At 47.3% G+C, this 13,825-nt stretch overlaps 1 protein-coding gene across 1 annotated transcript in view; it reads right to left on the reverse strand.

Moving 5' to 3' along the window:
• Positions 1-13,825, reverse strand: part of LOC308224288 (G-protein coupled receptor 35-like) — a gene marked incomplete at both ends in the record, with an annotated part of 36,097 nt that overhangs the window by 18,785 nt on the left and 3,487 nt on the right. The window contains 2 exon segments of the mRNA XM_080624043.1: positions 141-278; positions 788-855. Of these exon segments, the coding sequence (XP_080480169.1) occupies positions 141-278; positions 788-855 (206 nt within the window).

Consider the following 13,825-nt stretch of genomic DNA (forward strand, 5'->3'; position numbering starts at 1 on the left):
GTCTGTAATGCAGGGAGGAAAACCATGACAGGAGCTGAGATAGGGTGCATGGAGCAGGAGGGATGTACTGAGCCTGCAGCCTGAGAAGCACAGAGGAAGAAGAGCTGAGAGGTGAAGGTGGAGGAGGAAGCAGCTCTGACCGAAACAGTGACCTGGGTTCTCAGATAGCTGAATTGCAGGAAGACTTGGAGTGTAACTGAGCAGTCAGCAGAGAACAGTAGGAATTCTAATGTGAGCCCGATGGGAAACTGGAAGCATTTCACCAGCAGCAAACCTTTCTGGAAGGAGGACAAAGACAGAACTGTCTGAGAAAACAACTTTGCTCTTGCTCAGCTTGACCTCAGAGGCCTTCCAAAGCAGTGAGAGGAATCTGGTTGAACCAGCGCCAGCAGAAAGTCTCTCAGCTGGGTAATGTACATGAGCAGATCCCGGAGGGCAAACCTAACATGTGGCCAAGGCAGGCAGAGATAGTTATACTGCCCTGGAAGAACAAGGGACAAGGCAGTTGTCCCCTAACTGTGGCTGCTCCTCCTATGTTACTAAGGCTGTGCAGCTTCAGTAAGTGGGAGCTGTGTCATTGAGTAGTTACATGTCATTAGTACATACAGGCATATCATATGGGCATCTTTTATGGCATACAATTATATCATATGGGCATCTTCTATTGGTTTTCATTGCTGCTAAGAAGAAACTAGTGTGAGGTGAAACTCTTGATACAGAGAGATGTATGGCTTTCCAGCAGCAGTGCTTGTAAATCAGGTTAGAGCTCTACAAAGGAAAAACCCACTTGCTCTGGAGAGCGTGTGTGTATGTTGGTGATGTCCAGGAAGGCCTGGAGACAAAGCATCTGAATGACTGGAAGGCCCACAGGAGGCTTATGCTGCAGCACTCTGTCAGAGCTCTATGGTTTACTGATGCAAACCCTCATGTGGATGCGCTTGCATCAGCTGCAGAGATTCCCATCTATTTAGCTTGTCTTCATGGATGTAAGGAGCAAGTTAAACCCAGTTAATGTTACCTGGATTCAGTACACATCAGGTTCAGAGTTAGCTGGCTTAAAGCAGTACTTTGAGGCCAGATTTCTTGTGTCTCCTGCTAGCAGATTGTGCTGCTCAGAGCAAAGGCCTTTTATGAAGCAGTGCTGCCGTCGGCCCCTTGTATAGAGAGGGGAGCTGACAAGCTGATGGGAATCTGGGGGGATGTGGGGCTTGTTTCCCCAGGCTGGGTGCTGGGGAAAGTGAAGGGACTCCTGGTTATGTGTGTCCAGTGGAGGCTGCTTGTGCTGCTCCCTTTATTGAGAGCACCCGGTGATACTGACACTGGAGCCTTGTGCAACCCCAAGGAAGACATCCAGAAGTACAGGATGTACTGTCACTGATGGGCAGAAAACACAGCTGAGGTGAGTGACAGCCCAGGCACAGCAATGCCCTTGGGGAGACCAGGCCAGCAGCACAGAGTGCTGTTAATAAAACACCGTGATAAAAAGCTGTAGGCAGGTAGCGCTCCATCCCCAAATGCTCCTGCTAAGCAGGCGAGTGCTGCCTCTTGGATCCTTCACACAGCACCAGAGCAGGTAAGGCTATTGAGTCACAGCAAACCTGCCTTTGATAGCACCCAGCTTTCACCTGGAGCTTGGGAAGGCATCCGTATGGAGAGATGCTATAGAAAGAGAGCACAGGATCCAGGAGCTGTAGCTCACTGGGATAGCACCGCAGTCCCAGCAGTGGCTGGTGTCGCGGTGTCACCTACTGTCGGGGACCGGCAGTGCCACTGCTCTGCTCGGCACCTCCTTTGTAACCCCTTTGCACTGACAGGGACCGGTTTGGTTCGCTCCTCCCTGCAGATGCTGCAGGTTTCAGGCTGGGTTTCCGACCGAATTCCTTGGTTTCAGTCGGAGTTTTGCCTGCCTGAGGATCTGAACCATTAATTGAAGGGTCAAATGGATGCAGAAACACCTTCTTACCACACACATTTGATGGATGGCAACAGATCACTGGGATGCTTTGCATGGAGCCCTGACCCACATCAGAAAACAGTTGTAGCTTGAGAAGAGTTTGCTTCCAAAGCATCTCCAAAGTATCTCTGCAGTGATAATCAAAGTAAGTATTTCTGCTTTGCAGTTTTTACTTCCACAACATAAGAAGGACATGGAGCTGACGGAGCAAGTCCAGAGGAGGCCATGAGGATGATCAGGGGTTGGAGCACCTCCTGTATGAAGATAGGCTGAGAAAGCTGGGGCTGTTCAGCCTGGAGAAGAGAAGGCTGCGTAGAGACCTCATAGCAGCCTTCCAGTGTCTGAAGGGGGCTACAAGGATGCCAGAGAGGGACTCTTCATCAGGGACTGTAGCAATAGGACAAGGGGTAACGGGTTCAAGCTTAAACAGGGGGGATTTAGGTTGAAAATGAGGAAGAAGTTCTTTACTGTGAGGATGGTGAAGCATGGGAACAGGCTGCCCAAAGAAGTGGTAAATGCTCCATCTTTGACAGTGTTCAAGGCCAGGCTGGATGGGGCATGAAGCAACTTAGTCTAGTGTGAGGCATCCCTGCCCATGGCAGGAGGTTGGAACTGGATGATCTTAATGTCCTTTCCAACCCAAACCATTCTGTGATTCTATTTATTCCAATTCAGTGGCCTTATGAAACAAGAAAGCTTTCTTAGGGCTAGAATAAAGCAGTGGTTTTATAACAACTATTGGAAGATACCAGTCAAAGGCTGCAGTTATCTCTGAGTGTTTCAGAGCACAACAGAAAGGCTCTTGCTGGTTCTCTTTGCTCTTCCAGCAAAGTTATCTATAACTCAGCCCTGAGCCTGCTTAGTTCAGGCTGCTCCCTGTAACAGTGGCCAGTCCCAACTATTGTATTGCCATGTGGCCATGACAGGGGTGTTCAACTTTGTTTTGTCTTCCTTTGTAGGGCTGTTAAAAGCAGAAGATGGTGTCAGGTGAGCAGGAGACAAGGCTGGGAATGCAACACGTGGCACAATCAAAACCCGACAAGCAAAGCAGCAGGGCACTTGCTTATCCCTGTGCCCTGGGAACACCACTAGCACAGGTAATGGATGGGGTGGGGGTGCTGGGGAGCCTGGGATGTGCTGAGGGTGCCAGGCTGGATGAGCTCACTGCCTCCTGGGTGCTGTGAGGGAAGGTGGGATGCTGGGTAGGGAAAGAACATATTAGTGGGCATCTTCCAAAGACCAAGTTCATTTTCTTTAAGGATCTGGTCTCCCTTTTCTGCTAAGGCATATGGAAATTGACTGCATTGTGTCCTGCAGCCATGTGGATGTTGGTTTTGTTGATGTAACTAAGGATTTAGTAGTGTGTAGCTCCCTGTAATGTGATCTGATAGGACATCTTCAAATTGCCAATGTGGACAAGTTTCTTTGATTGCTTTGTGCCTAGGGCAATTGGAAACATATTCCTAACACAATGATGGGAAGAAAGGGAGGCCTACATTTCCCTTTGGCACTCCGCATGTGATCTATCTGGATTGTGTACCCATGCAGGTTTCCGTGGTTCTTTTGTATACAGCTACCCACTGAGTGAAGTAAGAGTTTCCTGCTTTCTTGACATAGAAGGAGCTATTCTTTCAGAGCACCAGGTTTTACAGGCTAGTAATAAAAGTATTGTTGTGTTTTTAAAGGTAGAGCTTCTGCAAATGCAGTTCATAAACAACGTTGTCGAGGTCTGCTCCACTTCCACAGAGGTTGTGAAAGTCTTGCTGTTGACAATATCCAGCTTCACCTCCCATTGCTATCCCAGCAATGAAGAGGTCTCTCATGGTCCTATGTCACATCTGCAGGCCCTTCTGGCTGTGGAACCCTGCCCTTTGTGAAGTTGTGCCAGGCACTGCTTTATCAGAAAGGTGCAGTAAAATGCTGCATCTTACCTTAAAATTCCTAAAGACAGAAAGCTAATTCATAAGCTTTGGCCTGCAGGTGTCAACACACAAACTTGCCTGTGTAGATGGGAGAGCTCAGTCCTCTCCATTGGCTGCATTCAGGGATTTCCAAGTCCTGCATCAGCATTTTTCCAAGCCTGCACACACTTGAATGGGAACAGAAAGAGAACATCCATCAAACTCGGATGAAGGGACTGGGGAAATATCTTGGAAGAGCAAAGTGGAGATCCATGAAATGTGTCTGATCCATTCTGCCTTTTCCATGTGCTATCAACCACGCTATCTTGGAGTAGTCCTAAAACTGCATTGAGCAAAGACACGGCTGTGGTGTCCAAACCAGGTGATACCTGGTGGGTTGGCATCCCAGAAGTCCACACACTGCACTTCAGCAGCACAGTTTGGATTTGAGACAAACTATAATCCAGCCACAGGTCTGTTCCTGAGAACACGAAGAGCTCTATGGGTAAGGTTGCTTGTAGCTCTTTTCCAAATGGTCCAGCTCTGGGAAAGAAAAATATAAGGGTCCCACATCAATGTGAGCTTAGGAATTTGGGGACTTGTACTTAATGGCTCTGCTAATTAAGTTGAGTGGAAAGACCATCACCCCTCTGCTTCTACTCCTCTTGCTCTCTCCAGGCCCAAGAGGAGGAGGTGAGGGCATAGCCCATCTCCTGTGTAAAGGCAAGCGAAAAGGGGAGGAGACCACTCTCCTGCTTACGTCTCACATGGCCATGGCCCCAGCAGTGTGAAGCTCACCCTTTCTCCCTCCACAAACCCAGCAAATAAGCCAATATTTCTGAGCCACTTTCTGCTCGTTCAGATTTAGGAACTCCACACAATAGATAATACAAAAAGGGTGAAACGGGGTTGAAATAAAGGGTTCTTCAGCTTCCCCCAATCCCAGGTTGCTCAAGCTGGGATTTCATCCCAGATCATTACATGCTTAGCCAGGCAGAGCAGAGATCAGTTCTTCCTTTCTGTTCAAGCAGCCCTGTGCAAGCTGGTTGTACTTTGTTTGGAAGAATAAACAGCAACCAGCATCACAGGCAGCTCGTTCCTACCATCATCACCCATCTCCATCTGTCAACTGCTTTTGCTGCCTCTTACGTGTTGTCAAAGACACTCAAGCCAAAGGTCTTTGGGGAGATGCAGAGACAACAGAAGAAAACATTTGCCTGATGTCTGATGTTACTGCAAAGGGCTGGCCAACACACATAGAAATATTGAACTTAGGATGGAAAATGGCAGGGATTAGACCTGTGCTTTTAAGGACCTACCTGCTCCTTTGGTGCATGCTCCAGTTCTGTTTGGAATCAGCCTTTCTGAGTAAATTCCCACCCCTAAAGCTGAAGGGGTTTTGGGCTCAGGTAGGGCAGGGTACCAGTCACTGATTCAGTGTATGTGAAGGTTACATCTCCTAAAAGTATTGTGATGGACCACTGTTAGTGCAGGAAGCCTCCAGAATGTTCCATGGTCGGTGGGTGTAAATTGGAAAAGTCACCTTGGTTTTAGTGCATTTACTGTAGATTTAGTAATTGTTATTTTATATGTATTCAGAATTACCAGTCAGTCATCCAAGCAAAGGTGTTTGCAATGGAATCAACTGCAGATGAGGAGGACAAGGTATGAAAGACCGGCCAGAGCTTCATCCCAGCAGCAACAAGCACAGGTTTACACGAGTTAGAAGTGTGGGTACTTGTCTCCAGCCCTCTGTTGCACTGACTTGAATTTGTTTTGCAGAGGAATGCATACAGGATACATCTGTGTGGCTGTTTTTGAAGAGGAAAGACAGAAGAACTAGTTGATAGTATGATAACAAAGGCACAAACACGCTAGAATGGGAGTGCAAGGACAGATTAAAGGTGGGTTCAACAACAGGTGTTCAGATGTGAAGAAGAAATTCTGCAGTAAGCACAGCTGAGACAAGCTGTTCTATACAGGGGAGCTGAGAGTATAAAAGGCAGCACAGAAAGAGGTATTTTTCCAGAGGTTTGGAACTAAAATAGAAATATGATAAAGGGAAATCCAGGAGTATAGTGCTGCCAGTCTCTTCCAGGCCAATATCATCACATTTGGTATTTGGAAACTAGACACATACCAGTTGTATCCAGGATGCTGCTCAAAGGGACATTGAGGATACACAGCTGGAAACTTGGAGTTCACATCCTGTGAGGGTGGTGAGGCACTGGAATGGGTTGCCCAAGGAAGTTGTGAATGCTCCATCCCCGGCAGTGTTCAAGTTCAGGATGGACAGAGCCTTGGGTGACATGATTTACTGTGAGGCGTCCCTGCCCATGGCAGGGGAGTTAGAACTGGGTGATCTTGAGGTCCTTTCCAACCCTAAGGATTCTATGAATAACAGGACGATGCAGTGTACAAAAGCACCTAAAAGAACACTGCAAACAGGCTTAAGAAATGTGCTGATCTCGGGTCCAGAGGTGCCACTATGAAATAATGAAGTGCTGTCTCACTTCTGCTGACTTGAGAACACACACGCAAATTACTCCAGGCTGTATTAACAAGCACATGTGGACCCGAGACTCCAACAATGCATAACACATGCCAAGCTAGGAGCCAAATGGGCTCAAGGGTAGCAGGGCTGGGGGAAGACTCCAGGCCATGTTCAGCTGTGAGACCTTCTTGTTGTAAAACAAGAGAGCAAAATGGGGAAGCACAAGGAAAGTGTTAGCGTTTTGCTGAGTTCTCAGATCCGAGCCTGCTAAATTAATGTTTTAAGTCAAATAGCAAGATTTTATAATATGTTTCCAGCTAGTCATTTGTCAGCTTTCCACAGATGGTCTGAAGTATGTATGAAAATAGAACACAAGTAGAAAATTCCTTGTCTGACTTGGAGCATCCTTATGTGCTCTCTCACATGCACACCTTCTGCGTGTCCCGCAGCAAGTCTAAATGTAATGATTTCTTCCCCAGTGGAGGTGACGCAAGGCTGGAGAAGTGGAAGAAGAAGAAGAAACCAAGCAAGAAAGAGTGGTGTTCCCAGTATGAAAATGGAGTGTGGAAATGCAAGGGACTTGCAAGGAAAAGCAAGGGATCAGTGAAGGTGGTGGTAGCAGCACTCAGCATATCTAGGAAGGGGTAGAGGTTGGCTGAAGTGCAAGATGGGGAGACAGCCATTGGGAGTGGGGACCAGCACAGCTATAGATGGCAGCAGAAGCCCTCTAGGCAGATGAGATGGTCTCCAGAAGGAGACCCAGGAGACATCTGTGTCCTTCACGTGAGAGAAAGGAGAGGGCATGGGTGCTGGAGAATCCCAGGTTCACTGGGCAGGGCACAAAGTGTGCCTGAGGTGGTGATGGAGGGAAGACACTGGGGTCCTGATCCAGCGGGCTATGTGGAAAGGGAGAAGGTGGCAAAGAGGAAAAGCGACTCCTAGGGAAGGAATAGGACTTCAAAGGGAATTTGCAGTCAATGGCATCAAAATTGGGAAGACAGCCAGGGGAATGGGGATGGAGGAATGAGAGGCTGTGAAACTTGATGGCATGAGCGCTGGAATAAAGGTGTAGTGCTCGGGTGAAGGTGGAGTTGGCTGTGGTGCTGGCTGGAATTTCCCATTCAGAGGACAACAAAGAAGAAAGATGGGTCAGGGAGGAATTTGGGGACAATAAGAGATTATAATGTGCTTACCTTGGTGGGCTTGATGAAGGACCCTGGAGGAAAGTGAGGATTCCAAGGGGTAAAAGGTGGAGTAAGGCTAGAGGTACAAGCTATTAGGAAGTGAGAGGAGATTCTGTTTCTGGGGTATTGGATAGACAAGAGCAGAGAATGAGAAATGCTGTATAAGAACCAGAGAGAGTGCAGGAGAGAAGCAAGCCTGGCTCAGACCTCAGAGAAGCTGGCACAGGGGTAGAAGAAAGGAGGACTGTGTGAAGGAGTAGGCTGATGTAGTGGACAGTGGGTCTAAGGAGAAAGAAACTGGAGAAGAATGATCAAGAGTGACAGTGGAGGAAGAGGCACAGGTAAGAGCACAGGAGATGTGAGTAGCAGTGAGGTGAAGAGGAAGCAAAGGGTACAGCAGTGCAAACAAGGCTTTGTGAGGCTGAGGAGTGCAAAAGAAAAGGGGATGGGAGTCAGAGAGCAGAGCTAGCATGAAGGTGGAAAAGGATGGAGATGTGGAAATATTCCAAGGTAGGAGGGAGGGGGAGAGACAAATGGACAGGTTAATTATAACTAATGCAATAATTAGCTGCTACAGCAGCAATCTGATTGTCACCCAAACTGAGAGGATGAGGCGTGGAGCTGGTGACTGAGGAGGCGTAAGCAGAGATGGGTGAGCATGCTGGGCACAGGGGATGCTGGGGCTGCAGTTCCTATGGCAACATGTGCAGGTGAGTGTGAGCAACAAGTGTGCAAACATGGTGGTGTGAGCAGGGCACAGCTTGGCACGTTCCCATGTCGCGCTTCTCCGGGTGGGAGCAGAGCCGGGTGCCATCCCTGAGTACCAGGATGCTGCCACTCTGCAAACCAGCACAAGATACAGGCATGTTTTGAGGCCAGTCCCCCTCACTGCTGAGAAACAGATTTCTTGTGTTCTTTCTCCTCAGGCCTGGCACCCAGAAGCCCAGCACAGTGAGAGCTGCTGAGCATCTTGTCAACAGCGTGTGTGTGCTGTAAGGCGAGGAGGCAGCTCTGCAGCTCAATACTCCTGGAGAGGGCAAGGGAACGGTGAGCATCCATCCCTCCGGCAGGTCCCTCATGACCATGCACCATCTCCAGTGCCCTACTGCAATGGCACATACCTCCAGGCACCTACACTGGGTAGCTGCCTTCCAGTGCAGTGCCATAGTGTGCTTACAGAAGGCAGAAGTAGTACCCTGTTCCTGCCTCCTGTAAGTATTTCACAGGCTGGGGCCTTATTCTTCCCTCCTCAGTAATTTTTGCAGATTTTTGCCTTCCTCTCCCACTGTATCTCCTGTAACCAACCAGCGCTTTAGGTGTGCAGCTACACCTCATATGCTGATGTTCTACACTAAATAGCTGGAAGCAGAGCACAAAAGCCAGTTTTTCTGTGCAGAGAAGCAGTGTTTCCCAAAGCACCGACACCCCCAACAGACAGGACATACCTGCAGGGTGCTGAGCAGGGATGCTGTTCTTTTTGCCTTCAGGAGGCACCTTGGCCTTGCTCAGGCACCCCAGAGCAGCCCTGCTCCTGCGTGGGCTGCATCAGCTTTGCATCAAGCATCAATCACTCAAGCATCAAGAGATGCTTGGGGGTTCCACTGATTTAGAGCAGCGTTTCCAAGCGCAGCTGCATCCAGCAGCAGAGGGAGCTCTGGGAGAGGAAGAGGAGCACAGGAAGCCCTGGGAAGGATGGAGGCAGGCAGGGGTTGGCAGGGCAACTGCAGGCAGCTTTGCTGCGTCAGGTAGGGACCATTTAAACAGTGTAAAGGAATGAGAAAAAAAAGGGGCCTGAGAGAGGGAGAAGTGGTTGGAAAGCAACGACCATGGAAACAAAACGCCAGAAGGACTTTAGGTATGTAAAGACATGCAAGAGGCAAGCAAAAGAAGTGTCTGGGTGCAATTTCTCTTGCAAGATTTAAGACTTCTGCTAACTTCAGGGTGTCTGGCGCTAAATAGCTATAAGGGAGAGGAGGGTATCTTGGTAACTCAGGGAGTGTTTTCTCTGTATTTAAATGTTGAAAAGGTCTGGTTACACTTATGGGGTTTTTTTCTGACGAGACTGCTCTGTGTTGAGCACTGTTCTCAGGTCACAGGAATTTCAGCAAGTTTCAGTAGTTTTGAGAAGTTACAGTGCCATCAATTCCCATCAGGATCAAAGCCCCGTGGTGAATATCCTTTTGTGGCTGCGTAAATGCAGCCATTAGAAGATGATGGCCATTTCTGCCACATGTGGGATGACAGCAATGCCAACCAGCCACATCACAGTGCCTACAAAGCCAGAGCTTGGCTATGACTCTCTAGCCACAGACATCTGAGCAGGAAAATAAAGATCCTGGTTTTCCCATCCCTCATTCCTTGTGGTCCGAGGTGCAGCACAAGAGCAGGCATGATTCATCCTACGGTCTCTGTGCAACCCAAGGGGAAACTGCCTGCTAATTTCAGTTCCTGATGTCAGAACGTATAATTAACCTGACAAAGTAAAACGTTATTTTGGGCTAAGGCATGATCAGACCTTCCTTCTCCTGCTACCTGTTTCTGTGTGGCAATAAGTTTGGAGGTGTTTGGGAGACCTGGGGGAGGTATAGGTTTAGTTGTGTCTATACAGTGTTGGCAGTGAATTCACTGCTGTGTAATACATAAAAATAGCTCCAGTGCTTTCTCCAGTTAATTTCCATTTGAGGTAAGCACAGAGAAAATGGAACGATTTGGAGATTACGGCAACCTGCTTCTCTACTGCTGCATATATGTGCAATACTCCTCCCTTGTATGTCTTTGGAGCAGGAGATGAAGCAGGTTTCAAGTGAGCATGCTGGTTGTGGGTAGGGATACTTGGGATCTTTCAGGTGTGTCATGTGTAGCTGTGTGGGTAGTGTGATGCTAAACTGATGGTAGATATCAGACTGTAGAAGCTCAAGGGAATGGAATGCTTTGGTTTATTGTCATTGTATTTGAAAAAGCACTGGGATGAGGACCTCAGAGGTGGAGTTTTATCATGTTGTTGGTATGTTTTCCCTTGGGTAGAGTTTCTAGAATGGAGCAATTGATTTTGGTTTGTCTATAATATGTGCACGTAAAAAAGGTGCTGCAGTTAAAGTGTAAAGATTAATCAAGCCATTTCAAGCAAAATCAAATCCCCTTAGTGCTGTGTGGGCAAGCCCAGGTTCTGTAGGCTCCCAGGCACAAACACAGCAGCCCTGTTGCAGTTTTGAGGTAGGAAAAGAGCTCCAAGTCTCTTATTAAGGATCCGCATTTTAAAACAAGCTTTCTCTACTCTCCTACAGAACGACTGGTGCTTTCTTTGTTCCATGGGAAAACAGGAAAGCAGAGAGAAGATGCAGCTTGTAAAAAATAAATGATATATTAGTCCCTTGCCCCCTTTTTCTGCTGTTTTTGCTGGTCTGCCTCAATTTTATTTTATTTTTATTTTATTTTTAATGGTCCAGCTGTGCAAGTCCTTAATCTTCAGCCAGTTGAATGACCGAGGATCAGCCATTTCCAGGCTTGGAGCATTCTGGTCCCACATATGTTCTTTCTTTTCCCTTTTGCTGCTCAGAAAGCTCTGTCCAGCTGTGCACCTCATTATGCCCTCGTGGCTAGGCTATTTTAAGGGAACTTCTTCTAAAGGAGTAACAAAATCAGCAAGCTCTAACTGTTGTAACTGTGGGATTGGGGAAGTGAAGGTTGAGTGCTAGCACAGGTACAGCTAAGCACTCTCAAGGTAACTGGCTTGCCATTTCTTTAAAGACCACCATTTATAGGTTCAGGTAGGGCACTTAGGGCTTGTGTCATGCTCCGAGAGCCATTTCACTAAGAAGCCAATCAAGACTTGAAAAGGCAACAAGGGCTTTCAGGCTTGGTTTGAATGAGGAGATAACAGACCAAATGTCCCGGGGGGAGGCAGAGAAATCATTCCAGGGAGCTGGGCTGGACAAACCATGATGGCTGAAAGCTTCTTTTTGTCTTACTCTGCTAATTCTGGCTATGACAGGTGTTTAATCTTTATTTCCTATTCAGCCTCCAGGCTTAGCATGCTTAGTACTTGTGGAAAGCAGGGTAAGCATAAGAGGTGGAGATTACAGAAGTAGCAAAGTGCAAGAAAATGAGAAGAGCTAAGTAGATGAAATGGACTAACTCAGTTCCAGACTGCCCCCAGCTCTCTGGTTTTAAAGATCTGAAAGTAGTACCTTGTCACGGAATGGACTCAGTCGGAGATCAATGTGATCAGACAAAGCCCTTTATTATCAAAAACTAACTCTTTATATACTATTTCTTAAAGTTGTTTTCACTAACTTGGCACATTGTGATTGGATACATATCTGTGAGGCCCTTAACAACTAACATATAATTGGTTAAGCACAGGTGTGAGAACCTGACCTTCAAAGTTTTCCAACAGTCCTCAATTAGCAACTCAGTAAATTCCAGCTCCTTCTTATCTTGCTGGGATTCTCACTCCCAATGTTTCGCTCCCATCCTCCTTCATCTTTTGTTGTTCCTTGGTTCATGTCGACCTTCACGTAAGCACTTGCTGATCTGGGCACATGGCCGTTCTTTGCCAGAAAATCATCCACATCACCTGATGTGCTGCTGAGCTGGGATCCGAGTATGAAGATGCCATGTTACCAGGCTCTACATTGGACTGACAAAGGCTCTATCTCAGGTTGACAAAGCAACGTGCAAGCTTATCCCTGTTTCTGCCAAATTAAAGCCCCGGTCAGGCAAGCAGCCAGGGTGAAGGGCAGGTGATGATGTTTGCCTGCAGCAGAGCTTCCTGTCTTTCTGCCAACCCTTCCACCTCAGATGATGCTGTGTGCTTTGGGAATTTATAGTCCTTTATTGATAAGTACAGAATGAAACAGGCTGGCCATCTGCTGATATATCCATTGGATGAAAAGTGATATCTCATGAAAACTAGACCTCCTGTATAATCAGAAGCAGCCAGCAGGAGTTGTTCTGATGTTCCTGCCATCACTTGAAAACTGTGCTAAGCTGCAGTGTGACAACACACGCTGCTTACTGTACTCGCCATGATGGCTGCTCCTCTTCTTGTTTCATAATACAAAGTTACTTGCTAAGAATTTGGCCTCATCCCCCAAATCTCCATTCCAATTTTAGATGGCTTCATTGCATGTTGAGTGACTGACTTTGCATTATAGCAAACAGAATAAAAGAATTGGTGAGCACATTGTGGAGCTCTGGATATAATTAGAAGTGCTTTTTATCTACAACAGTCATTTTGATGTGGTAAGACAGAGACACTCCTCCTTTTTTTCAGCACAAGGACAAGATAAGGAGAGAGGGATTTTTTCCAACCAGGAAGTTCAGAGACTGGGAAAGAGTTGTGGCTCTGGAGCAGAACAGACTGGCTCACAAGGCTTCCATAGGTCTTTTAACATAGAGGCTGCTGTGCCGCGTGTTTGAAGACAAGAAGAATAGTGAAGCGTCTTCAGAAAACCATGGTAATGTTGGTCTGGATAATTATTTAAGACAGAGTTATAAAGCAGTAAAGAAAGTTGGTTGGCAGGAATTTAAATCAAAAAGGAATGATATATGAAACTAGCATGGTAGGGACAATGTTTTGCAATGCTTTTTACAGTGAGAAAATGTGCTGCTTTGGTTTTGTTGGGGTTGTCAGTAAGACTGTAGCTAATGGAGGATTGTCTGACATAATCTAGTTAGACTTTCTGAAGGCTTCGCCATGGTGTCCTGGTCATGTGGCACACTGAGCTACAGCTCAGTGCAGAAGTGCAGCCCATGGGTGACAGGTTTCCCTCTCCTCTCTGGAGTCCATCACCCCTGGGCTGGCTCTCCAAGCAACGGCATCTCCACAGCCAGCTGCAGGCACAAGCAAAAGTGGGCCCTTGCCAACATCATCTGATTGCAGGGCTATAGAAGAGCCGCCAGCACATTGCTTAATTCTGCCTGGGAAGCTGCTGCGGAAAGCATGGGGTAGAGGTGGTACTAATGGGTAGGTGAGTGGCAAGTGGTGGTGGATGAGGACTGAGGAGGGTGACTGCATCCCGAACCTCACCTTCCTGCCCACGTGTCCTGTGTGAGCACCAGTGGCTGAACTGTTCAGCACATAGAAACTGATTTCTTGGGAAGAGGTGGCCAGTATTCAAGTGAAGTGACTCATATGGATCCTTATCCTTATTTAAATTGGAGTCTTCCCTTTCAAGCTTTGCCCATTCCATGGAGCCAAATTGCTGTGTTTCAGGAGAGGGGAAAGCCAATTCCCTGCCTGTATCTCTCTTTGATGTTAACATCTGTACTTCTTCCCAAGTAACTACCT

The sequence above is a fragment of the Psittacula echo genome (genome assembly GCF_963264785.1).
Source record: "Psittacula echo genome assembly, chromosome: 7".
Classification (NCBI taxonomy): Eukaryota; Metazoa; Chordata; class Aves; order Psittaciformes; family Psittacidae; genus Psittacula; species Psittacula echo.